This window comes from Pteropus alecto, unplaced genomic scaffold (assembly GCF_000325575.1).
Source record: "Pteropus alecto unplaced genomic scaffold, ASM32557v1 scaffold20, whole genome shotgun sequence".
In the NCBI taxonomy this organism is placed as follows: Eukaryota; Metazoa; Chordata; class Mammalia; order Chiroptera; family Pteropodidae; genus Pteropus; species Pteropus alecto.
Genome location: NW_006436298.1, coordinates 14,264,158 through 14,292,157, shown reverse-complemented (window position 1 = coordinate 14,292,157; position 28,000 = coordinate 14,264,158). Strand labels below are relative to the sequence as shown.

Below are 28,000 nucleotides of genomic sequence, written 5' to 3'. Positions count from 1 at the left end.
CAAGCTAGAAATTGCCACCAGTGTATCCTTCTGTCCTTTTTGCATACTCTTCTATGCACTTGTCCTTTATCACAGTCATTCTTCTAATATGAAGCCAACATCCACACCCGCAAAAAATAGATGCCAGAAGGTCGACTTAATTGTAAAGTTTTTCTGCATATAAAAAGTCAGACATTTCCTAGAAAATACCAGCTTTATTCCTCTTAATGTGTTTTTTTTTTTCAAATGAAATTATATTCTTGATTGGTCTTAAAAACAATAAATTTCTTTTTCTTTCTGCATATTTAGAATATACAGCCCATTTTCCTTTCAAACTAATTACTAAAATTAGTAAGTAAAATTAGGAAGGCTAATAAAGGTAAAAAACCATTTGAAGCTTTTCTATATTTAAAAACTAAGATTTTCTGAAAGATAAGTTTTTATGGTATAGAATTTATTCTGTTAGTTAAATTAGCAGATATTTATTGCCTGTAGCACATAACATGAGTTAGACATGGTCCCTTTCCTTCTCTCAATGAACTTATGACCTAGTTGGAAGCAGGAGGGAAGAATAAAACAAATAAAATACTAACTATAATGCAAAGCAGAATTCAAGCACTTGGAAGTATCAAGAAAAAAGCTTTATAGCATTTTCAATGTATTTGAATAGTGAGTAGAATTTCAATAGGTGGGGATTGGGTAGAAGATGCTTGAGGAAGAAAGAGCAAAAACGAGACGATGGAAAAGTTTGATCATATGCAGGAAAGAACAAGTACCCTGAATGGATAGGACTATAGCATACATAAGGATGTAAAAATAGTTAACACCATAGATCAACTTGAGGTGGGCATTTCAACTTTTCCAACAGCGCGATGTATTAATCTAGAAGTGAACAATAATATTTAGATTTATTAATTATTGTTTACAACAACCGATAATATCTAACCTAGCATGTAAGTGGTGCACACTAAAATGATAAACTTATTAATGTCTGATAAGTAATCACAAAATCAGAGGAAATGTCATTGCCCATTTCCCATTCTGGTTATTACCATGAGAAAACCATTGATTTTTATCTTCTGCCTGGAATCAGTACAAAAAATTTGAAACACGTCCTTTTCAAAATAGAGAGGACTACTTAAGAGAGGCCTGCTTATTCAAGACAACTGTATAATTATGGAAAAATAGAAAAAAGTTTCATAATTAATGTTTCCTAAATATAAACTATTTAGCTGTTTAGGTTATACATTTTAAAAACCCATATATTTAGAGACTTAATTAGAGTTAACTAATAGACATGAAATGTAAATTTTTTAAAATACTATAAAATGTTACATATATTTATATCAATATACACTACAGTTACTTTTGTTATAATGAATCAAGAATATAATGAGTAAAAAAATGATCAAAAGTTGTACTGTAGGAAGCTGAGGAAGCTGAATTCAGTTAAGAGAATTTTTCATTCTGATTTCATAGTTTTATTCTACTCTCTTTCTGTTGGAATATCCCAGGATATCTCACCAGTTTTTATTAATTATTAGCTAAATAAAGTATTTTTAAATTGGTGTTGACATGTCTAAGAAAACAATAAAAACTGAAAACCTACTGAATCTGAATTTTTGAGAGATTTTTTAATATGTATGCATATGAATTGCTTAGAGAAGTCAAAAAATATCCATGATTTTTAAAAAAGAAAAACTTTAACCTATTAGATTTCTAAGGTAATTTCTTTTAACCTGAATCATACAAGTGATTGCGCCTCACATATTCGGTAAATATTTCTGTTTCACACTCAGAATGATGATTCTGGGTGAGAGAATGACTTACAGGTATTTATTCATTTCTGAACATTGGTAATGACTTTCAAGTGCAGCAGCTATGCATGTGTCTGTGTGTGTCCAGATCCTCTCTAATTATTGCTTTGTGATGACTTGGGTGTAGATTATAAAAAAAGATGTTAATTAGTCACTGGGATTTAGAGTAGAGCATAGGATATATAATCAATATTGTAATGGTTGTGTGTAGTGCCAGATGGGAGCTAGAGTAATCAGGGGTATCACTTCATAAATTATATAAATGTCTAACCATTGTACTGTACACCTGAAAACTAATATAAAATAATAAAAAATATGTTAATTAAGTAATATTTTGTTTCAGATTCAACCAACTCTGGAGACAACATGTATACTTTAATGAATGCAGTACCTCCTGGACCTAACAGACCTAATGTAAATATGACTTTAAAAAATTTTTTTGGAATGTATTTTTGAAGACTCAGACTCTTTTTCAGACTGTTGAAGCTTTATATTTTATAATCCAGGAGCTTATTAGATATAAAAAAAACTCAAATTCTTGGTTAAAAAAACATAATACATAACAAATATAACAAAAGATTTCATTTCAATATAATTTAAATGTAAAACTGAACCTTATCAATTATAAAATGTTGATGTGTAGTCTTATTTTATCTCAAATGCTTAAAACTAATAGTATTTGAAAATGACAGGTAATATATAATCATTTGTGTTCACCTCATTTTACCATCACTAATTTCTTCATTGTGGTTTATTTTTTTTTATCCTGATAAACTTGAAAATAAATTAGGAAGTTGGATATACTTATTTTTATTTAGATTTTTGAAATCTGGAGTTTAAATATAGAACTGAGGCAGTTCTACAGAAATAATTTGGGTGTTTAAATAAAGCATATGGCTATGATTTTTCCACAAAAGCTTACAGAAAAATATTTTATTTGTCTATGACATAAGACCTATGTGTTAACAACAAATATTTGTCACAGAGTATGGTTAATACATAGCTATATCTAAATACAGGTTAGTTCAAATTAAAGAAAAACCAGAAGACGTAAAAATAATGAGTACACTGAAAACCGAGAATGAAATAATTATTATAATTAAGTTTCCAAGCAGTAAAGACAACAAAGAGAAACTAAATCTGTCCTATATGGTATGGTACTTGAAATATATAGCTTGTCCAAATTGAGATGTGCTATAAGTATAAAATACACAGTGGATTTTGAGAATTTAGTATGAAAAAGATAATGTAAAATATCTCATTAAAATTTTTATACTGACATCGAAATGATAACAATTTGTTGGATAAATAAAATATATTATTAAAATTAATTTCACCTTTTTCTTTTTTCTTTTTAAACATGGCTGCTAGTAAATCTAAATTTATGTATAAAAGTTCACATTTGTGGCTTGCATATTATTTCTGTTAAGAGCACTGCCTTCAGTTATTACTATTCTCTTTAGATAAGCAAATAAATTGCTTTTCGAGAAAAAGAAACAATTTTCTATCGATGTCTAAACAGTGTTTTCACATAAATCTTAAAGAACATTGAATATGATAATGAACCATGTTTATTTTAGACATTCAGCAAAAAAATAGAAAAGCTCTTCATACTGCAATTTCATATCTTAAAACTTGATATTTGAAAGGGAGGGAGCAAGGGAGAAAACCAAGTGATTATGGAACTGAAGATATTTCTGTGGGCAGTTGAGCTGACATCATACAAGTATGTTCCACTCTGGTTCTCTAACTCGATACAAAGATAAGAGAGCCAAGAAAAGTAGGTGAACATGTCACTTTTTCAAAAGTCTCTCATCTCAACCAGAGGTAATAAAAGCAAATGCCTGCTGAGGGCTAGAACTGGAATTTTATGCGCTTCAAGCATATATACCTATAGTCTTAGGGTCTTTTAAAAACACCGTGGGCGGTCAGATAAAAGGACCAAACTAAAAAAGTTCACAGGCTATTGCCTCCACAGGCACCAGTTTCTCAGCCCAGATCTAAACTATACTTTTGGCAAAAGCTGAATAACAGCAGTAAGTTCACAGTTTATTTCTCTAACCTATCATTTAAGTCATACACATTCCAAGTTATTTACTGTAAATCAATCCACGTGCTTTTAGACAATAAAATTTTAGGCAGCAGAACTGGTATTATTCTGGGAAGATGTAGTATAAGCCTGTGGTTTGTATGATCATAGTTGATGGAAAGCCACCTTAATTCCACACTGAGTTGGTTGGTGTACAGGTTGTCTGCTGAGGGCAACTGTTTTTCCCCAAAAAGCCTATGTGATTAGTAACCACCACCACCCTGTCTATACACATAAATACATGTACACATACACATACCTCATTCAATATTCTATACCATACTACATGGAAATAATACTTTGGGCTTGGGAAATTGTAAGAGCAAGTGTTTTCCATAGCTGTCTTAACTGTAAGCATAAGATAATTATGGATAACTTGTCTTCAAACTGGGGTCTGGGTTTCCTTGGAAGTGTTCCAAGGAGATGAGCAAAAGACAGAGTGAGAGGCCATGAACTCTTCACCAGCTCTACCATAGCACATCTGTTCACAGCTATTTTGTACCAGGCTTCTAATGTAAGACTCCACTTGAAAATAAAATAATACCACTAATTTTAAAAAATTTAAGTATAACTGCTATAGAATGACTGATTATCATTGAACTGACACAGTTGAGACTGCCAAAAGAGTTAGCTGTGTTCAGCTATTCTCAAGGAACTAAATGCATTTAACCTGTAAAATGAAATTATTTATATCTTTTTGAACAATGATAGATCGTTGCTAAAAAAAAGTTAATGTTGGCATAATAGTGTTTAATCATTCTTATTAATAAGCCAGCACCTTTAGCAGCTTCTTAAGAATCATCTCTTGTTTATTATATAACAACTTGTCAGTAGCATAAAAGAAAATGCTTATCTTCTCATTTGCCCTGGAATGTACGTGCTTTCTAGTTGAAGGCATCTGAAGAAGGAAAATTTGGTTATGAATGAAGATTAGCCTGAAGATCCAAAACATGTAGAGTATGGGATGAGGGAGGTAGGGCAGTCCATTTAGGGAATCTCTTAGGCTGAACAAAATCCAGGAAAATAATCTTCATAACTTGAAAATGAAAATAAGTTGTGGAATGGCCTTATAATGTTAAAGACAGATATTGTAACAGTGATATAAACAATTGTTTTCATTGTGATCATAGTCCTTTTCTTCATTTTTTAAATAGTTTCCCATGGGCCCTGGGTCAGATGGACCCATGGGTGGATTAGGAGGAATGGAGTCACATCACATGAATGGCTCTTTAGGTAAGGATATAAAATTTGATGTTTAGAAATCAATTCAAAACAAAACCTAATTCTACATAGAGGATATTATGGTTTGCAAAGTTCTTCCGTATATAGGAACTGATTTTGAAATGCTTCAACTTTTACCTCCCATTGATAGTTTAATCTACAGTGTATTGGTTATGATGACTGGAGATCATTTGAAAATCAGAAACGTGAGATTTATTCTAACCTAGCTCATATGCACAGGTATTACCTTAACCTATCAAAATCTGGTGTTTTATGATAAAAGGAGACATTGCTGCTTTGTATACGTGCCTTGCCTGGAGGACTACAGTATCCTCCCAAACAGTTTCTTTGTCTCCGAAGGGCTATAGGCAGAGCCTCAGAAGAACTTTAGTTCTCTGCAAGAATTTAATTTTTTTCTGTATTTTAATATTAGTGTCTATTTTAAAATAAAATTAGTATTACATTCTGGGCAATCCGAATGATTCTCTTGAGAGAGAACACTGACCACATTGTCTGTGTTTATGATAAAGCTGATTTCAAATAGTGTGACTAATGGTTGAAAACATACCTCATAAATGACACCTTCTTGCCAAATGAAGCCAAGTATCTACAAGGTAAACAAAAGGTTTCACAATAGTGAGAAACAGACAAAACTGACTAGGTCAGGCCAAACGCACCACCCCCAACCCCGAAAAACAAAAAAACAAGACATTTATTTTATGTTTATATATGTTTAAGTAACCTTATCCAAAACTAATTTAAGAGTTGGAAATGGGGTTGAGATTTGTGATAATTTTTTTTTCTTTCGAAAAAGGACCACTTTTTATTTAGGTAGGAAGAACTATGCCCATGAGTAACAGGTTATGCACAGATTTCACAACCCCATCGAAGATCAGGAAATGCTACCCTCTGAGACTCTAAAAAGCTATGTAACCTCCATATCAAGAAACTATTTACAACACATTGATAGACTTTGTCCTTTTAAGGATCTATAGTTATTTTGCCTAAATTGCAAGGTCTTAATCTGCAGTTTAAAGTTCAGTTCCTCAGTTGCAGTGCTGCATATCACATGTAGCTAATGGCTGCCATGATGGACAACACAGAGAACTACTTCTATCATCACAGAAGGTTCTACTGGACAGCATCGTCCTATAATTTTATTTTTCAATTATTGTAGAATAATATACTTTGCAATTTTTTACTTTGTAAAATTATTCATAAAAAGATGACATTTGGTTATAGAGGATTCTCATTATATTATGCCCTAGAATAGAATTTGCAAAAGATGCTTAGCATGTGGCTTATTTTTTTCTATAATGTTCATAATTACACATATACATTCAGTATTTAAGAATTTTATGCCTGCTTGTTTAAAATTAATTATGTTAATAAGCCCAAACTTTATTTTTGACTGTTGACTGAATGTCGTATTTATCAGATTTAAAAGCATCATTTCAGAAAATATATAGAGAGATCTTTTTCTTGCTCTCTAGTTACACACATATACATACACTTTAAAATTTTGAATTGAGTAGGATACATATCTCTAATATTTTATTCTCAGGATAACAGTGGTTTTCTTCATTTTGCTATTACAAAAAAATGTGGATGATTGGAAACTAGAGGTACAACTCTTCACTGCATTCGCCATCGTATAATACTTATTTACCATACAGTGTAAAAGAAAGGGAATCTTTTAAGATTAAAGAATTCAGGATGTAATATACAAATGAAGTATATTGAATTGTATACTTGATACCTATGTAATTTAATTAACCAATGTCACCCCAATAAATTTAATAAAAAATAAATGTAAATAAATTCAGGAGATGTACACTGGAAAATACATACAGTATACTGCATTGATATTAAAGAAATAATTTATAAATGAAGTCATTACCTAATATAGGCTTTCTTTTCACATTTTGTTTCAGGCTCAGGAGATATGGACAGTATTTCCAAGGTAAGTACTTTGTATTTTCTATGTTTTTTGGTCTATATTTTATGATACACAAAACGCTCAGTAAGATTATTAGAGTGACCTTATGAATTTTGCTCTTGAATAAGAATTTGAAGGCAGAAGGCCAGATATAATTAACTGGAAATTTAAAATATTAATGTATATAATTTGTGGGAAAGGGTAAAATGCATCTTTTAAAAATTTTCCTAAACATGCTAACATTCATTTACAGGATGTACCGTACACAATTGATTGATACCCATGTGATAACCAATTTAATCATGTTATGATGTTACATATTTGTAAAGCAAACTCACATAATTTAGATAATCTTTTAAAGAAGTAAAGAAGTTTAGAGCAACATAAGAAGAGGTAAATTTAAAAAAGTGATTGTTATATGTTATAATGGTATTGCATTTATAGATCTCATTTGTCTTTCAAACCTTCATTAGGCAATGCTGACATCCTCAATCTTTAGTTCCCCAAAATAGAGTAAGAAAATAATTAGAAGAAAATTATATTAATATAAGTAGGAAAGTAAGCCTTCCAATAGCATGTTTCTGAAGTTTCAATAGTTTGAGCATCTAAAATTAATCCTTCGCCAAGAAGGCTTTTATTTTTTGAAAGTGTATCTAAATACTTTTTAGATCATGATGAATGTAAAATAGTTCTCTGTGGGTCAAAAATATATTTAGAATGGCTGATAAGAACTAATTATTAATTACCACTAGAATGACTCTCTTAGAAATCTGCTTTATAACACTAAATACAGAAATTCATTAAAGGATTACTTCATTTTTAATTCTACTTCTATTTTATATTCATGTATAGTAATGTAAAATTCCTGATCCAAAGAAAACAAGATTGAGATACAAAACCTTTTAAATTAAGACTTCAAGCTAAAAAATAAAGAGGGAGTATAATTGGCATTCTGACATTAAATCTACATCATCTGGCTGCCTAGCCTCACAAGTTTTACATGTACTTTGGATATCTATGTCTAGGAGCAGTCAGGAAAGTCTTTTTCTTTTTTTAAAATTTATAATTTTATAAATTATATAAATTAAATAAATTTATAAGACACTAGCTTACCTCTGTTAGAAATAGTATTAGCTACACCTTCAAAAAGCCTGTTTTCAAAATCAGATTCACTGTATAATGCCATTAGAGCCTTTTCTCTAGGAAGCGCCTTTGCAAGGCAGTTGACTGTGATTGTATCAGCTATCTTAAGTTTCTGACAATTGATATTAGCTGAATCGTGCTTTGTAGTCCCCAGTAAAAGTTTGAATGTTATATTTGAGTAGCACAGTCTAGTATCTAAAGATGATTTTTCATTACACAAAGATGGATCATCCAGATTGACTGAGGCCATCATCCTAAAATTTCCACTAACAGCCCATAATCTGGTACATTAGATAGATGTAAACACAATTCTATATGGGAGAGTACTTGGTAGTTTATAAAGCACTTTAAAATTTTTAAATAGTGTCATAAGGACAAATTAAATACCATCTTCTAATCTACTTTCATGTCAGGTCTATTGCTATTCCTTCTATGTTTATTTTTCCATTTCTATTCCCAGAGACAAGTTTTTCCACTATACTGTGCCTACTGCTGATAACATTCTCTTGCTTAATGATATGTTGCTTATTCTTTTTAAGCATTAATTGACCACCTATTGTGTACCTTTGTGTACTGGGTGTTGCCTCCTACACTATGGGAAGATACAAAAGACTTCTTAAAATACAAACATAATCTTTGCCCTCACGTGGTTTATACTTAGGCAGGAGTTCCATCATTCAGTAAACATTAATGTACCAAAGCATGGTTCTGGGCTCTGAAAATCCAAAGTTAAACAAGATATGGTCTCTGCCCTCAAGAAACTCAGTGTAACTAAGGAGACCAAACAAATACAGTAAGGAAAAACTTTTACAAAGAGAAGTTCAAATACATTTCAATTAACATAAGAATTATCCTCAAGTAATAAACATGCCACTCAACAATGTACTAGAAATAACTAGTTGCATCAGCCTTCACATGAGCTCCTAAACAGCTTGTGTCTGCACTGCCCCCACCCCAGGTTCGTTGGCTTCGGCCTCTAAGCAGGCTGCCTGGGTGATGGTACCCACTAGTGTCTGTTGCATCTCCACTACACTATAGTCATTTTTTCTCTAACCAGCAGCATCATGTGTGTTGTCTTTCCCCTCCCCTGATTATTTTTCTCTCTCCCTCTTTCTAATCACAGCAAAATTATTTCAGTCTTTTACTCCAAGCTATGCACATTGTCACTAATCCCATTTCCCCACCTTCTTACTTTTCCAACACATGCCCAGCTATCTAAAGAAATTCTGTCCTTTTTATCTTGTTTCTTGGGTTTATTCCTTTCCATCCTATTCTTTTTCTAGTTATCCTTGTTTGTGAATCAAAAGATAATCTTGACCACTACTGCTCAGAAATTTTGTTCAAAATCCCTCCTCAGTCTCTAGCTACATCTCCCTAGTTCACCAATTAAACCTGTACTTTGTCAAGCATCAGTATTACATGTTTTTACATTTCTTACTCCATTTTTAAATGTTGTGTATTAGTACAACTTCAATTCTTTTTTTAATTTTTTTTATTGTAAATACATTCTTATCTTATGCATTTTATATGTAAGATAGAGTACCAAATTGAGAATCAGAAAGCCTGGTACTACTACTTACAAGCCGAGGCAACATATTACTGGAGCTTGTAGTTTATTCACTACCTAGTTCATAAAATTGTTGAGAATCAAGCGTGAATATATGCAAAGAGCTATGAAGTGCTGCACAGATATTAAAGATCTTCCTCTGCATTATACTAAATCTTTGAGGAAGGCAAGGAACTCACACCGTCAACTACATTTAGATAGCACTATTTCAGTGACAAAGTGAGCTCAAAGCTCCAAATGAAGAGTTTTAAAATTATTCCTTGCTCAGTTGAGTATAACCTAGTAAATCTCATATGCAGAATTGACCATTACTTTAGAAGCCTTTTTTTTAATGAAATGTGAAGTTTTTGTCATCCCTTTTACAACTAATAAGTCACCCATTTAATCAGTGGAACAAAAATGTTTTGCCTTGGAGTTGTTCTAGGAGTTTGAGGTAGAGAGTAGCATATGGTTTGTTTTCTTAAAAGGAGCTCACTTAAGTAAATTCTGCAGTTCACATTAAGGTACTTAACATTTATATTTTTGAGTTTGAAAAGAACCATATCAGAGAAAGCAAGTTCTGATCATGCCATGCTTAATACATTATCAAAGGAGTTTTTTCACCCTGAAGCTTTCTAACCTCATGAACTTTAGTTCCAGTTAAAGATTCCACATCATTCACAGGGGAGCTGATCTGACTACAGATCTCTGCCACCATCTCGATTGTGGGCCTGAGTTCTAGCTCCTTTACTGCCTCTGGGAGAACCAGGAGTGGCAGTCTGTTCTTTTAGGTGATGACAGTGTCAAAACAACACTCTATAAAACTTGTTATTGGCAGCCTGTGAAAAATCAATTCAAAATTTTCTTCCAAAGAGCTTAGTATAATGTCAGTATGATTTTTTTTCCAGTTACAGGCAGAGGCAAAATTTCTACAAGTGTTCACTTTTTTAATAGCAGTTTGAAAAGGTTTGGAAAAATTTGGGGGGATGGATAGAAGAAGGGACAATAACTTACTAATTAAGGGATGATATGAAAGAATACTGGCAAAATTAAATCAGAGAATAGAACACTTAAGAGAATTAAATGTGTTAGCCAAAAGAAGTTGTGTACATGTGTGCATGTGTGTGTATGTGTGCACATGTGGGTGCGTATTCGTAGGTGATATTCTAGCTTACGTAAGGGAAACATTGCAGTTTGAAAAAAAGGTGAATGAGAATGTAATAAAATTCCTTGAAAATGGGATCAGTATAATCATACTATACTTTTCCAAGCTAAATTCTTACATTCTTACAGTATAAGGAATAAAGTATACATTAACTGATGTAAAAAATGCAACCAAAATGCCTAATGTAGCTAAAAGTAATCTTGTATTCTTTTGAGCTCCCTACTCCCTAATCATGTTCTCAAGCAATTGGAGTACCTTTTTGACCAACTTAAGCCCTTTTTGTGTATTTTATCCTTGCCTTGATAGTGAAATCTCCTGGAGACACTGAACATAAACATGCCTACACTTAAATGCAATATACACACGGTTCATGGCCACCCACTCTCATAACCGGCTTTGGGCTGGTGTTTGGAACCACTGTCTTAGTTGTTCCTCAGATGCCGATGTTAGTGTAACTTTAGCTTACATCTTCATCATGTCACTCAGTGATCATGGGCAGCACAACCTCTGTAAGTCTGCCCATCAAGAAACCATTGTTGTTTTTCACAACGTTTTGCAGAGATTGCTCCAGATTTTTAAAAAACTGTCCTGTCATTTCAAGGTTTTCAAATATGCCCCGTGAGCTGAATAGAAACAGGTTATAGAGATCTGATATTAGTTCAGTTTTGTGTGTTGAATGTGTCCTTTCAATCTTCCTTTCACTGTTCTTATATACCACCTCCCCCCTCCAAAAAAAAGAATATGATGCTGAGCCACTATGCTATGAAAAGAATGCATGCAAAACAAAAATGCTAACACTGGAAGAGTTTTGTAAATATTTCTTTTATATATTCTTGTAAATATTTCTTTCCAAATATTTAAATTAGTAATGCAATGTTACCTTCAAATTTGAAATTTTTAAATGAACACTTTGAGTCAGGAATCAGATTTGAAGTTAGTCAGACTTTCAAAATTGTAAATCAAGAAATGATACATGGCAAAAGTGCAGCAGAATCCAAGAACACCCCAACTTAATCAGAGACATGCCACTCCTCTCAGGGCACCGTAGGGACTGCTGGGGGGTGGATGTTACGCTAGAATGGAGAGCGCTCATTTCATATGTTTTTTTGAGTACGTGGACGTATGAACTTCCAAGTGCATCTTCAAATTCCCTTATGTATATGTATTAGATTGTTTTTTATTCCAAAATTACCAATTTCTCCATTACATATGAGATGACAGAAATCTGCTTTCACCAAAAAGGATATGTAGATTTGGGGTAAATCTTATAATATTTGTATGAATTTACTTTTATTTTTTAGCTAAGTCAGCATTATTGTTCCTATTTTTAAAACATAGTTGATTAATTAATAACTTAATGGTGAATGAGCTATAGCTTAGTTGCACTTAGCTAAATTTTACTTACATTTTTTTTTTCAGGAAATCAAGTTATCCATGTTCACTTCAAAGTACATTCTATATACTTGAGAAACTAACATTTTCAGAGAAAAAATTATCCCCCCCAAAAAAATCTTTTTTATGCTATTAAACTACGGTTCCCCAGCCTGTAGGGTTCATTGGCAAATTGAACCCCTATGGACTTCAGAGGATCCTTGTTCTCAGATCTTCCTGTGGGGCACATAGTGGGACAACATACAGATTATATTTCCTCCAGCTCATCTACCTGTCTCTGCTTTACAATTGAACCATATTCTAAAAAAGTACATTCTTATTTATGAAATTTTAATTTTTATGGTGTAACTTGGTTTTAGTTAAGTCCAATCCTCAGAGCAATTTTCTTTTAAAAAGCTAAAAACTTATTCAGAAACAGTATACAGTGACAATGGCTCAGGGAAAAAAAATCTAAAATCTTTCTTCCACTTGAAATAACAAACAAACTTTTAACTCCAAAGTTTATTTTTACAAGTGAATAAATTGGACCTCAAAAGAGTCCCTCAGTCACAGTTGCAGTACTATGTGAACATGCTTTATATGTCAATGCCATTATGTCAGTATATCCTATAGATGTGGAGCATCAGACAACCTCACAGGGCTAATATTGCACAGTAATAATGAGACTAGCAAATTTAAATAGAATATGAAGCAATATATAGTTAACTTATGTTTTCTTAGATTGCTATTATCAGTCCTTTTATCTTAAAGGAAAGTTTCAAAGTAAACCTACTTTTGAGCTAATGATGGAAAAAGGTTCTAAAGCAGGTTTACCTTTGAGACTTCTTTTCCTCTAAAAATGCATGTTGAATTCTCAAGCCCTGTGCTATTTCTCTTATTCTTAACTATAGTCATTCACTATCTCCCTTTTTTCCTTATGGTTCATGAAAAAATAATGGTTAAAGTACTGTTACTATGTAAACTGCATGTGGAAATAAAGGGAAATGTTTATGAAAATGGTGACCTTTTGAAGTTTGATTAGTACAATGACCAGAGGAAGTTGTTGTTCCATCATGCCTGATCAGCGGGTAGGCTCTCTTCATCATGCCCCTGCTGGGAATGTTTTTTAAACTCTCCAGTGTTCTAGGAACTCTACAAGCTGAGGGTGGGAAATTGAATAAATATTGATTCTGAGACCAAGAAAAAAAAGTTGTGGTGGGTTATTTGGGGTTTTCTGTTTGTTTTTTCATTTTCATTTGGGAAAGCATTAGTACTTGTCAAGGTTCAAAGAATAAACTAGAATACACGATAGCTGTCTTAAGATTAGACTCATAAGTCTGCTTTGTCCTTAGAGATACTGCTATGGATTCCATTTTTGAAACAGTACAATGCAAGAGGGAAATTAAAATCTTCAACAATGCCTTGTTTTCTAAATCTTGTTTACAGAATTCTCCCAATAATATGAGCCTCAGTAATCAACCGGGCACTCCAAGGGATGATGGCGAAATGGGGGGAAATTTCTTAAATCCTTTTCAGAGTGAGAGTGTAAGTATTCCCTTGACCACATTATTATATTGAGTTCACTTCTGAAGCTTTTATACTAGAATAAATGCATAAAGACATTATTACAACTGTTTAGAGTTCAGTTGATTGATCTTTTAAAAGTTAGAAATTAAGTGGAATTTCTTTGAAAAAAATGAAAAATAAACTTTTTCTTTGTAATCCTCTATACACAGTTACAAAAACAAAAACTATAACACTAATTTTCTTATAGAGAACATCCACTTTAAAGAACACACTAGAAACATATTGCATATTTGGTAGTTTTTATAAGTTTTCACGTTACTAAAACATCTTGGATCACTGTGAAACCAGGTCTTTTTTCAGTGCTATACTTAAGGCTTTGAAAATTATCTATAAGGTGTCTTTACTTCCGCTAGATCTCACTGCCTGCTCTGTTAACTTGCTATTTACATTTAACCTGAACTAGATACCAGAGTCATTTTTGAGTCTGATTATAGTGTTAAGCAAAGATGATATTATTCCGTATCTCCAGAGAAATAGAAAGAAAAAAAAAAAGCAATAAAATTCATTCATTCATTTAACAATTACTGAGCACTTAACCATGGACCAAAGCAATATGCTAGGCACTGGAGAGACCCAAAAGACAATGTGGTATCTTTTCTCAAGGAGTTATTATATAAGACAATGATTTTTAAGCTCATATTACTATAGAATTTTTTTAAATAGAATTTCCCAGAACCCTCCCTAGACCGAGTGAATCAGCATTTCCAGGAGTGGAGCCTGGCAAACTTGAATGTGGAAAAGCTTTGTCAGTGATATTGATGTACATTCTCTGCTAAGAAACACTCATTGGAATACAGCATAAAGGGTTTCAAAACCCAAACTGATCTCATACTAATAGGATCAGGGTCTCTACACATTCATTGTCATCATTAAAATTGATTATGGAGGATATACCAAACTACGAACAGACTCAGAAGAGAAAACTACCCTCATTTTGCCCTAACTCAACCCCTACCAGAGGCATGATACCATCAGAATTTGAAGTAGTGGCTACTAACACATCTCCTTTTGCACAAAATAGCTACTTTCCAAAATGGAACCCAAGACTGAGTGTTCTGTGGATTCTTTTACTTCTCAGTAGTGGCCTCACACCCCTGCATGGGATGAGACTTCCCCTGAGTTTAGAGTTTTCTTCTGTTAAAACTAGAAATAAAATTATACTGATCTTTAGTGTGTCTGTTTTATTTACAGGATATATATGATTAGTGAGGACCAAAAAAAAAGGTATACATAAGAAATCATGCAAAAAAAAAAAAATCAAAAGATTAGCCCATCAGTGATATGGAAATAGGAAAAACATGAGAAACTATATAGTCTGTCAAAATGCTTACGATTATGAAAATTATTTTTTAGATACTGGTTCTTTCACTAGTTTCCTGCAAGACTGGACAAATTAGTTACTTTTAATTAACTAGTAAATGTTCACTTTATCTAATTAGATACACTTATTCCCTTTTCTGCTAATTCTTTCAGCAATAAAATGGTATAATTTGGTGAGGTATGTGATAATTAATTCAGTTCAAGTCAACATTTATTGAGCCTGCTTTATGCAAAGCACTAGGATAAGGACAGAGTATAAGGAGATAAATATAACACATCCCTAACCTCAAAGAGTGCAGTCAGATGGGGAGAACAAGTTTACACAACTAACTAAACCGTATTTCAGATTAATAAGTATTACAATAGTTATAAACCAGCTGTTTTAAAAGCACAGGAAATTATTAATTTTGGCTTGGAGAAGAAGACATTTTAAAAAGGTTCCACATGACTTTAACTTCAGAGGAACTCTCTACTCTCCTTCCTGCCCAAATTTGCCATTACCAACTGCTGCCTTGTTTAACAGTCGGTAGAAGAGTGCCATTTCAGAGCTGGCATCAGTAAGCTCTTCATGGGGATCAGAGAATCACATATAACAGGACTTTAAAAACTTCTTTGTGCAGAATAAATACCAGCCTCACCCTTTAACCCCAGCTGGAGTATGCACATGTCAAACAGCAGATCCTTTTGTGGATTTGGGCATAGAAAAGAGCCGCTGGAGCAGGGCTTCTCCCGTCCCTGACTTCAGGCCCAACCTCACTACCTTTGAGGCCAAGAAGAAGGTAAACTGTCAGACTGCTGTGCAGACCTATTTAATGAATTCCAAAAGAAAACATTTTCCAATGAATAAACATGGAAAATTCTAGTATTTCTTAATGCACATAACTCAGAAAAGCACATATTATTGAGCAGTCTGCCTTTTGAGGATTTGTCAGTTATTATCTTGAAATTAAACCACAAAATGAGGCTGGGGAAGGGAGCAAACATCTATTGAGTGCTTATTGTGTAGGCACTATCCTAGTCACTTCACCCCTGCTGCTTCATTTAATTAATATAGAAACAAAAATGCCCAACCCAAAGTCAGAAACCTTGCAATGTCAACATGCTTTACACATAAAAATGTGAATCAAAAAATGTTTCACTAATCAGCCTCTTTGGGGAAGGGGAGAACCATAAACAAGACCTTTATTTCAATAAACAAAGATGCCCCCCTAGTGTAAACTCTGTAAAATGTTTGGTTTTGAAAATACAGAATATAAAAAGACATATCAAAAAATGATACTTCATGTTTCTCAAGTAAATCAATTAGTCTTATTTCTTGAATTAATTTAGCAAAATATTTTCTCTATGGCATTGAACTATAACCAGCTGAGCAAACGTGATATTGAAATCATGGTATCAAATAGGAATTATAAACAAGGTGGTAGATCATCTCCTATTACCCTTACTGCCCTTTGTCATTTCTGCTATTGTGAAGAAATCACATACGTCCAAATTCTTTTTAAATGGTCACATACACACTAAATTTATTTCGCTTTAGCTTAGTTCAAGGTAGCTGCACTATTCTTTACTTAGCTCTCTTTAAGAAAATAAAATTTTACATAGATGCTTAGAAGTAGAAATGTAGTGAGATCTGAAGTATTCTTGAAATGTATAAACAGGAATTTATGCACTTGTTCAAAGATTTAATGGATATGTCTGATGGATTCCATGGTACATGAACTGGGCATAATAAAGGGAAAATCACAAATTCTCTAGTTCATACCAAGGCATGTTGTTTCAAAAATATATTTTACATAAAAAGATAAAGTAAGCCAGTACACGTTTAAGATTATACCTTTAGGTTTTGGGGGTTTTTTTTCCCCCCTAAACTAAACACTAATGCTATCAACAGCTTTATAAGAGCTATTTTATCATCTGTTTGAGGAGAAGCAGACTCACAGAATAGTTTCAAAACAGGGCAGCCTGATATTGCAGCATCCTGGCACAAGCATTACAATATGTCATCGCATATTGATGCAGCAGTACACTAGAAACATTGCAGTGAGGTGTCAGGACAGTACAAATGACTATTTTACGTCTCTAAATCTGATAGCCTATTTAACACCTACTCTTCCTTCTGGAAAACTGTAAGCCACTTCTCTTTTACTTAAGAGTAGTGACCAGTAGTGAAATTCCTTTTTTACTTGATCATTCTGTGAGTTTTTCTAGAAATTTTGTGATGTCCCTTAACTTTACTTAGTTGAAGCAAGCGGTTTCAATGAAGACAGCAGCAGATAAGTAGTTCACAACCTTAGCAGTGTAGATAGCACATCACTTATGTAGACACGCATCAATACAATCTATTTTACTGTACCAAATACATTTCAAACATCATTTTACAGTTACTTGTACTATTCAAAAATTAAATTTTATTAGATGCTTGCTAATATTTCTGAGTTGTATTGCTTGGAGCTGCTGCTCTCATCTTTTTTGACTGAATCTAGCTCTTATTTTCTCTTGTTGTACCTCATTTTTCCACTTAGTTTCCTCCCTGGACAAGCCTAGCTCTCTTAACTTCCCAATGAATCTGTAACAAGTTTTTATTTTTCTGTAAGATTTGTTTAAGACATTTGAAATATCACAGATTAAAAATTTTAACAGTCGCCAGCAAAAGGAGATAGTAGCAAGAAATGTGCTGGATAGCAGAGAATGTACATATATGTTTGTTTACATATACCCATATTTTTAACAACATATATTAGAATGAAGTCTGTCATGTATTTTTAACTGTATTCCCTAATGTTACATGGCATATATGACATGCAAATGAACTGGAATAATCCTTATGAAAAAAGGATTCAAGAAATTTTAAAATTCCAATTATTCAGGATCTGCATTAAATGAGATGGTCTCTAGAATTAATTCTGACTTACCCATAAAGTCTTTTTCAGACATTTCCTTTGATGTTCTTTCTGAAACCCTTTAGTATATTTTACTGTTTTTAGATATTGGCACAATATACTCAATAAAGTCTTTGTCTTGAAATAATGATTGATGATCTAGCTGTGCTATTTAAATTCAAATTAATTGTAATTAAATACAGCTACATTTTCAGTTCCTAAATTGTCCTAGCTACACTGTAAAAGTTCAGTAGCCATGTGTGGCTAATGCCTATTGCATTGGACAGCACAGAATAGAATGTATCCATCACCACAGAAAGTTCTATTGGAGAGCACTGGCTGGATCACCGATTCTTATTGTAAATAACAGTAGCTATAGAAAGCATAAATTAATTTTTCTGTGCCCACTTTGCCTTATTCTCTAAATTTTTCTACTTTAAATAAAACCTCAGTATCCATTTATTTTTCTGTTGTTTATTCGTAACCCCAAAAGTCAAATACCACAGCATAATTCTGAATCATCAAAAGCTGTGACTAGTTCATTGAAGATTGCTGTCATTATTTGTAATGGGAGATTTGGATGGTATCTTCTGATGAAATGGGTGTATGTCTCCCTTCCAGCACGGGGTTGGGGTGGGCTCCATTTCATCTGTCCTTGTCCATGGTTGTTTTGAGTTTTTAATTTTGTTTTGCTTTGTTTTGCTGTCACTATCAAGGGTGAAGAAGGAGAGGTTTTTCTGTCATGCTAAATCCCCTTTCTCTTCTCTGGCAGTCTCCTATTTTTTTTTTTTTTTTTTTAATCACCCTACTCAGTGTACTCCAATTCAGTAACATATGTAATTTAACTTTCTTATAACTGAAAGGAAATGCGAGGCTGTTAAATGATTAACAAGTAGATTTTTCTTGATTTGACCTGTGTTTCAAGGATTAACAATCCTCCCCTAAGGTCCAGCAACCCTTTTTTAGGCTTATCAAACACCGTTACTCAGAATCAATGTGATTTTTTATTTGAGCCCTGGATTTACTCCTAGTGACTTTCCAGACTTCTGCTAGCTAGGCCGTCGTTGCCCTATGCTCTTCCATGGGGAATCTTGCTTTTTCTATATTAATAAATCCACATCTTAGTACCTCACCTTAGTACCACACCTTTTACCTCATTTCTGTTTCCTGTAGTACCTCAGTTTACGTGGAACTTACTTCTTTCTGTCCTGCCTGCTCTGTTTTTAAAAAGTTCCTGCTCCCTCTCTGGAGTCATCACTGATCCAGCCTGAGACCAATCCCCTTTTATCTGCCTCTTTCCATGAGGCACAATCATTGTTACCATGTTGAAAGGATTTCTCCTTTGCCCTGGTCCTCATAGGTTTCTAATAAAGCATTTATAGTATTTTAAGGGTCCACATTTGTATTTTAATCTGGAAACCCTCTCCATCTGGGGACCATTACTATTTGGGAGTAGATGCCCCTCACCACATGTAAGATGATCTATTTAAACTTAAATATATAAACAAGAACTTGATCTAGATGATTTAGATCTAGATGATCTAGAGCTATGCTGTCCAAAATGGTGGCCACTAGCAACATGGGGATATTTAAACTTAAATAAATCAAATAACATTAAAATTTTAGTTCCTCAGTGACACTAGCCACATATCATGTGCTCAGAAGCCACATGTAGCTTCTGTGTTGGACAGCACAGTCTGTAAAACATGTCCATCATTGAAGAAAGTTCTGTTGGACAGTGCTGCCCTGGAACTTTTCTATCACCATCTGTTTCTCAAGAATATGAGAGTAGATTGGCATAATTATCAAAATAATTCCTCTTGGTTCCTTTCTCAGTCATTTTTGAGACCACTTTTCCAAATTTCTGAAAGCCTCACCTCTTTCCAATTGTCACTCTCATCAAAATGGCAAGTAACATGTAACAGTAATGCCCCTACTCGCACCCAGAATGATTGTGGATTGAGACTGGATTAGGGGGAGAGGTTTACATGCTAAAGTATAAATCAGATTCTTAAGTATTCTAAATGCTTTAATGAGAACTTCTTAGGGCAGCTGGGAGTTGTTTTTTGTTTTGTTTTGTTTCTCTTACACTGTTAATCAAATATTTACCATGCACTTTCTGTTTATTAAATAAATACATGGCTTTAAGAGTTATATATTTAATCCTCCCCTTTAAGGTAGATGCTATTATTAAATCCTTTTTACAGGTGAGGGAACTGAAGTACAGGGAGATCAGGTAACCTCCTAAATTTACATAACTAGTAAATAGCAAGGCTGTCCCTCTTACTTATGATTCAGCCATGGACTGAATTTACCCAAATTGTTACAAGTGCCCACGGAACAAGAATCTGGCCAGAAGGAGAAGGCTAAGGGACTGGGTAATTATCAACCACTTAAGTCCAGAGTGAGAATGTGATTGGTTGCTTTCCAGAGGAAGTGTTAAAAATTTCAGGACTAAGTCAATTCTATATAAACTTATTCTTTTTATAGATTTTCATGTTGTATGAAGCTAAAAGCTCGCACATAATGGATTATAAGACATTAAAATTCAGTTACTATTGTTTACCAAGAAGAACATTAGTAGTCTGTAAAACAATTGTTAAAATTTGAATTCTTCTTTCTTTCTAGTATTCCCCTAGCATGACAATGAGTGTGTGATCCATTACCAAGTCTCCTCATGAAAACCACAGTGAGTCAGCCCTTCACAGAACTACTACGGAAGAAAATTATTCATCACAGTGTACAGTTAAACAAAGGAATCTCAGTCACACCAAACCAACCTTTTTATTTCCTGCTCTCTCCCCTATTTTGTGAAGAAAGCGGGTTCAAACACGATTCAAACAACTGTACGGAGTGGCATATTAGAATTGCCCTAAAATGAACTTCAAATAATTATCTGTGTATGTATATGTGTGGGAAAGAGAATGTATTGTATATGTGTATGTTATATGGACATATACACATACATACATTGACCCACAGGACATTGTAAAATATTATCACATGACATCTTAAGTAGAAATAAGTAGGGACTTTTATTCCATCCTTTTTTTCACGTTTACATTTTAATTATTAAAAGTTGCTCCTGCCCCTCCCTGAACTATTTTGTGCTGTGTATATCACTGCTTTATATAAGTTATTTTTTAAGGTGAACTCAGATGTTATGGTTTTGTAAATGTCTGCAATCATGGATAGGAATAAAATCGCTTATTTGAGAGCTTTCATTAAATTGCGTCCGATGCAAGTTATCCTGTGAATCACAAAGTGTACTGTCTCAAAACATATTTATTTCTTAGCCAAAAAAAAAAAAAAAAAAAAAAAAAAAAAAAAAAAAAAAAAGGTGTGTCATTATCTTTATGTCATATCAAACAATTTCTCAGTTACCTTCAGTAAAAAAGTATTTTTGTACCTTTTTTTTAGGGAAAGTCATTCGAATCAACAAAAGCTTAACTGGGGGCCTAACACAGTATATTTCTGCAATAACTACTTTAGATGGAATTCTTGATTTATTTGACTTAGATGATGCAGAAAATCATTAATTAGCCCCAGTTGCTTAGACTATAGCAATAAAGTGACCGGGGCTGTCATATTTTTAACCACATATTTTCTTTTTAATGTTCTAAAGCCCAGAAATGATAACAAAAACATTTGTTTGAATTCGTCACTTCTCACCAAAAATACCAGAGCTAAATTTTTAATAACATTGTAACGTGAAATGGTACCTGATTTTCATTCTGCCTTCTTGTAAACATTTCCACTTAGACATTGCAAAGAAAATGCATTCAAATGACTGAAACTTTCAACACAAGGAGAAAAGAGTTTTTACTGTACCCATGGGGCTCGAAAGCGCTGCTTTTCTCTCCAGATATCTTGCTTATGAGCAGCAGAATTGACTGCTAATAGTCCCTCCTGTGCATACGTTTTCACCTTTCTGCTCTCTTCCCAGGATATAGGACTTTTATTTAGAGGGAAATCATTTATAGTAACTATATTTCATCTGGCTATTGACTTCAGCAGGCTAAATCTACCTTGTGTAACTAACTGTTTGGGAAAAAAATGAGTAAATGTTAGAAAATTTAAAAAGAAAAAAACACTTTTCTTATGAAAGCACCTTGCTCTGTGGCACTTTCCCAATCTTTGAGCTTTTCTGTGTTCAATCATATGTACAAATGCAAAAATCATAGTAGAAAAGAGTGAAGGTTTCAATAGTAGACTCTAAACAATAAGTTGGTGATCATTTCTGTTAAAATTGTGATACTAATAACCATTGATAAACATCAACTATATTTCCAAACTCCAGAGACTTTGAAAAGCATTGTTTAATTTCAGGTAAGAGGAATCCTTCTTTCTTTTAGGCTATGGTCTCTAAATGAAAATTTGGCAGTATATTTGCTGGTTCCTGGTCCCAGATGGCTTATTTTTCTCAAATACATAATGATTTATTCCTCCAGAAAATAAAGATTTTGCCTGTGCGTGACAGGGATGCTGGGCAGAACTGTTGAGATGAAAAAAAGAAGTTGAATTAAATTTATGTTGTGGATTTAAACTCTAATGAAATGAATTGCCATTAATCACAATGTGTGGGAACCTAGGACTGCATACTGAAGAACAGCTTCACGCTTTCGAGCTGTTGGGATTTTTCATGAAAAATCTTTAATTCAAGCCAAGGTAACCCGAAGACGACACTTTGTACAGACATATAAATTTACCAAAAAAAAATTTAACTTTCATTATTTGTGATAATTGTGTGAACAATGACAGTCCTGTGATTAAGCTTACTCTAGCATTTTCAAACATTTTGTTGACTCTTTTCTCCATTGTTACTGATTTTGAATTTCTTTTGTTTTCCTTCTAAGAAGGTATTGTTTCTTATTATCACAAAGAATCATGAACCTGACTTTATTCGCCCTTATTTTAGGGGTAATATTAGAATGTGAATGGCAACATAGGCCCTGTTGTTTCTAGCCTATTTGGTCAAAAAAATAAAAATTGGATTTTTATCAAGGTATAATAGTCAACTCATCATAAGTATTTATTTCTTTTTCTCTTTTGGAACCCAGATTAAAAATAGCTACTTCAATTTTTTTTTTAATACCAGAAGTAGTTGAAAATTTATTTTTGAGGCAAAAATTATATTCAAGAAAATCAGAAAATAAGGACACTTTTATGTCAAATAATTTTTTCATGTACCAAGTGGAAGATAGTATGTCTGTATATTAATTTTTATTGAGGTTTGAATCATTTAAACCTTATCCTTTTGTAATAAGACCACTTAACCTTTTTCTCTCATGCTTTCTATCTCCATTCATGCATTTGTGTTGGTCTTGATATATACTTCCTGTTCCTGAGTTATTTTTACACATTTCACCTCACAGTAATAATATCAATAATTCTTCCTTACATGAAACATATACACATATGGAATGTAAAAATAAGTAGCAGATGAAACATTAATTCTCATTACTCTGCTTTGCACTCTGCCTAACTCACTACAATTGAAAATACACGTTAAATTCTTTCTAAGGTATGTATAATCTTAACCAGCTGTCTTCCAGCAAAGTCGCCCATGGGAACAAAGGCTATGGAAGGCCATTGATCTGGTAATACACCACATAGTCAATAGGCGAATCTTAGTGCCGCTTTACAAGTGTTCCAGTTTGGACTCAGTTGCTGATGATTAGGGTTACACAGCTAGGAATCTGAAGTTAAGGTTTTTCTCTTGCCAAAGATTAACTAATTAATTCTGCTCCCTGAGCCACAGACAGTGCCCCCAAATACCTATTTCCTTCTAGGAATAAAGGAAACTTCCATTTCTATTTTTACGATTCTCTAAGATATCTGCACTCTGTTGCAGTTCATAGGATCACACAATTACCATTCTTCCTGTAGTTTAAAAGACAGCCAATGAAATAAATGAGTTCAGTTTGGGACATGAGGAAGCCCTACATCTGTCCACACCACTTCTTCACATTGTCATTCTAGGAAGATGCAGCAAAGCGTCCAGAACTGCTCCCTTGGTAGAAAGTTTGCCACAGTCCTTAATACTCTGACGTCTTGATTGGCTTCTTCCGTGGCTTTCTCTATACCTTCCTCTCAATCCCTGCATCCTCCAGGAGAAATAAGACACAGACTGTACATTTTTACATCCTCAATCCTTACAGTTTTTTCTTTCATATAGTATATAGTTTTCCCAGGGGAAATCATTGCAATTTCCATTTCTTGATTGTCATTGTTAATTAGAAACAGTGGCACAAATCATAGCTACTTGACTTTAGAAGGCATTATACTATGTTGACTCTGGTTTTTCCGTCATCTTTATGTGTCGTGTACTGTAATTCTCTTTCTTTGAAAACACTAACTGATACAAGTAGTGCATGAATGTATCATATGGGAGGGAGAATTTCGATTTGGAAGGAAAAAACTTACCACTTAATTTCCAAAATGTAAATAAGTCCTTTTTTTTTTTTTAACCCCCTCTCTGTTTCTTATTTGCTATGAGGAGCAGGAGCCTGAGTTTGCTTAAAACAATGGTACCGAGTCCTAAGCACATGTAAGGGGCTCTCTCGGTCTGTGAACCTTGAGAAATACTGGAAAAGTAAAAGAAAGAATGGCAAACCACTATTAATACACTTTCCTTTTGCATACGAAACGTGTGTGTGTGTGTGTGTGAGTGTGTGTGTGTGTGTGTGTGTGCGCGCGCGCGCGCGCATATATGTGTTGGGGGTGGTAGTATGAAGTTTGCTCACAAAACACTCCCACTATGATTTATATTATGTGATAGCACAGCCGGTAACTATGAAACATAATTTTTTCCTTTCATTGCTTTTTATTTCATTGGTAAAGTAGGTGATGAAAGTGACTTGGGATGAAAAGAGAGTAGTACAAGACATAAGCTGATGAATCTCCTATGCTCAGCTTTAACATACCCATGTTAGCTCATCACATTAGGCCTTCTTATGAAAGCACTGCATCTAAAGGTAAGAACATAAATAATCAATTAATCATTGGTCACTTCACTGCCAAGACGTGTGCAATAATTACATGTAGTTTTGTGATGTTGACATTTGTTTATAATAAATAGAATTGACATTATTGATTTATTTCACCATTACCCATGGAACTGCAATTCAGATTGAAAGAGGTAACCTGCAGATGAAAAACACCTGAGACCTCTTTAATTACTCTTCTAAACTGTATTCTAAAGAGAAATTCTCAGTTGAATAAGTCACCTAAGGAGAATTTCTTCTGTTAAGTTTCCCCTGTTAACTGAGTACAATTGGTCTTCCTGAATAGAAGAAAAATAATTTCTGTAGGTAGTTTAATGTGAATATATTTGCTGTCTACATCCTTAAAAATGAAATACAGCACTATCTATAGATATTATAAATATTAAAATAGGACCATTTTCATGTATAGAATTACAGTTTGTGTCTTCCTTCTTTGTGGATTTACTATCCTCAAGATAAAGTGGATTCATTTTGGTGGTTATTGAAATGTAACGATCTGTTCCTAGGAATATTTAGCATTTTATTTTTAAAATGCAATATGCACTTAACATGACAAAGGTGAGTATTTATATGCCTAGAAAAAAATGATATAAGGTGTTTGTTCCCAGTCAACTTTAAAACTTTATCCTTCTCTTCTGCACCAAATGACCTCAATACATTGCCAAGAAAGTGAAATTTGGATTCCTCACAGTGTCTTAGAACACAATACAATATGTTGTCAGCTAAATTTCTATCATGTCCTGGTAAAATTGCTCAGTAAAATATGATTAACCATTCACTTATTAGGAAACAACAATTCAAATAATCTGTCCAGTTTACATAATTTGAAAACAAATCTACTTTATATTTAGCAACAACATTTTCTTAATATAAACTACTAATTAAAATACATATATGGCTTTCTATCAGATTATATTTCAAAATGTTTTACTTTCCTTATATTAAGACAATTAAAAACTTAACAGAAACTACATGAATGAATAAAGGACATGCTACTATTTCAAACGTGAAAAATGGAAAAGTCTTTATTACAGAATCCTTTATCCATAATAGCCATCAGCTTATTGAATTGTTTATCTCATTGTGATTTTAAGAACTTAAGATGTTTTCTTTCTATATGTGTTAAATTGTTACCCATAATGTCTTCCTGGGAAAATAGAATTATTTGTTAGTTTTTTATAAATGCACAATGTATGCACAAATGTAATTGGAATCTGGGATGACTATTAGTAATCTACTATTCTTAATTCAACCATGGCCACCAGCAACCTGACACATTTTGTAAATTTAGTATGTGTGCGTGTGCATGTGCACTTGTACTAAATGTCCATGATTATGTTTTTTCTCAAATGGATTTATAACTTAATGTTTTTGTACAAATATCTGAGCTATTCATGTGATGGGAAAAGTTGCCATAAATATGTACATAAATGTCCCTTAATTTGGCACATTTTTACATTTAATTTTTAAAATACAACTTTTCATTTAGTGTCTACCCTTTCATTTCTAGCCTCTGCTTTATTACTTATTGAAAAAGAAGAGGAAATTGTTCATATGAAGCTAGCATAAATGTTTTCTGAATGATAAATCAAAATATTACTAATATGGCATCTGTATATATAATTGCATAAGATATTATGCCTTATATAAAAAGCAGGAGTCTGTAATATCAAAAAATATATATGCATTTAAGAAAAGGCTGTAATGAGTGATTGGCTCTGTGCGGTCAGATAACTAAACATTGAATACCAAGAAATAACTAATATTATTATCAAATAGATATTTGTTAATGGATAGAAGTCTGGTATTTTATTACAAATAGGATTACACATAAAGTGGAAAGCTGAAGCAATTATGCAGGTAATTCATGCAAAACTCTGCTTTTCCTCAAGTACATTCATCTTTCTAATGATTTGTACAGATGGTTGCCCAAATAAAGATTCTGAAGTAAGTTCTGCACACTACTCTATGGATAAATAAGAATATAAGTAAAATAAGTCAGACAGAGAAAAATAAATACCATATGATCTCTCTTATATGTGGAATCTTTAAAAAAAAAAACTCAGATACAGAGAACAGATTGGTGATTTCAAGAAGTAAGGGGTGGGGAATTCATCCTAGACATTAATTTAACACATAAATCATTTTCAACGAATTATTAAATGCCGATTCCATAGTATTTAAGAGTATTTAAGTATTATTTCTAGTATTATGGTTTTGATCCAAATGTAAAGCATTCTAATTCAGTGATGCAGCACATTTGTACATAGTGATTAGAAAGAAAAATGATACAAATCTCCATGACCAGATACCTTACTGAGCCAAAGGTCACCTCAAGTAGCTTTTCAGGCAATTTTAGCAAGGTGTCTGGATTTATGGGAAATGAAGGTGGGTAGCAAGGCAACTGAAGGGTCTCTGAATTTAAAACAAGTAGAAGTCATATAACTAAGAACTTTTTTAGAATTATTTCTAACTTTGCAAAAATGGTTATTAGTGGTAGTAGTACGTAAATTTGGGGTAAGAGTAGTATAGTTCAATAAAACCAGCAGAATTAGTCAAATTCCCCCTAGCTCCTCTTGGTGAATGCAATAACAGGGAAGGAGTCAAAAATGAAGCCGGAAAATAGTAAATGCCCAATAAACAGGGATTAGTTATAAATAATCAAGTGTTTGTTCTCATAACTCAGTGTATTTTTAAAAGTAAAGAAACCCTTTTCCCAACCTTTTTGGCACCAGGGACCCGTGCTGCTATGAGAATCTAATGCCTGATGATTTGAGGTGGAGCTGAGGTGGTGATGCTAGCGCTGGGGAGCGGATGCAAATACAGATGCAGTTTCACTCACTTGCCCACCGCTCACCTCCTGCTATGCAGCCAGGTTCCTAACAGGCCTTGGACCGGTATCAGTCCACTGCCTTGGGGTTGGGGACCTCTGCTTTA

General features: G+C 33.3%; 1 protein-coding gene across 2 annotated transcripts in view; it reads left to right on the top strand.

Annotated features, from left to right (window-relative positions):
- SSBP2 (single stranded DNA binding protein 2) overlaps positions 1–21,285 on the top strand; it is a 251,578-nt gene extending 230,293 nt beyond the window's left edge. Inside the window, exons 12-16 of one of the 2 annotated variants that reach the window (XM_006913192.3) lie at positions 2,140–2,210; positions 5,040–5,118; positions 7,041–7,069; positions 13,717–13,815; positions 20,685–21,285. In XM_006913192.3, coding sequence (XP_006913254.1) covers positions 2,140–2,210; positions 5,040–5,118; positions 7,041–7,069; positions 13,717–13,815; positions 20,685–20,714 — 308 coding nt within the window. In that variant the 3' untranslated portion in view covers positions 20,715–21,285. The remainder of the gene's footprint in view (positions 1–2,139; positions 2,211–5,039; positions 5,119–7,040; positions 7,070–13,716; positions 13,816–20,684) is intronic. The other variant, XM_006913191.3, reaches the window with a different exon arrangement.
- Positions 21,286–28,000: the final 6,715 nt, after the last annotated feature.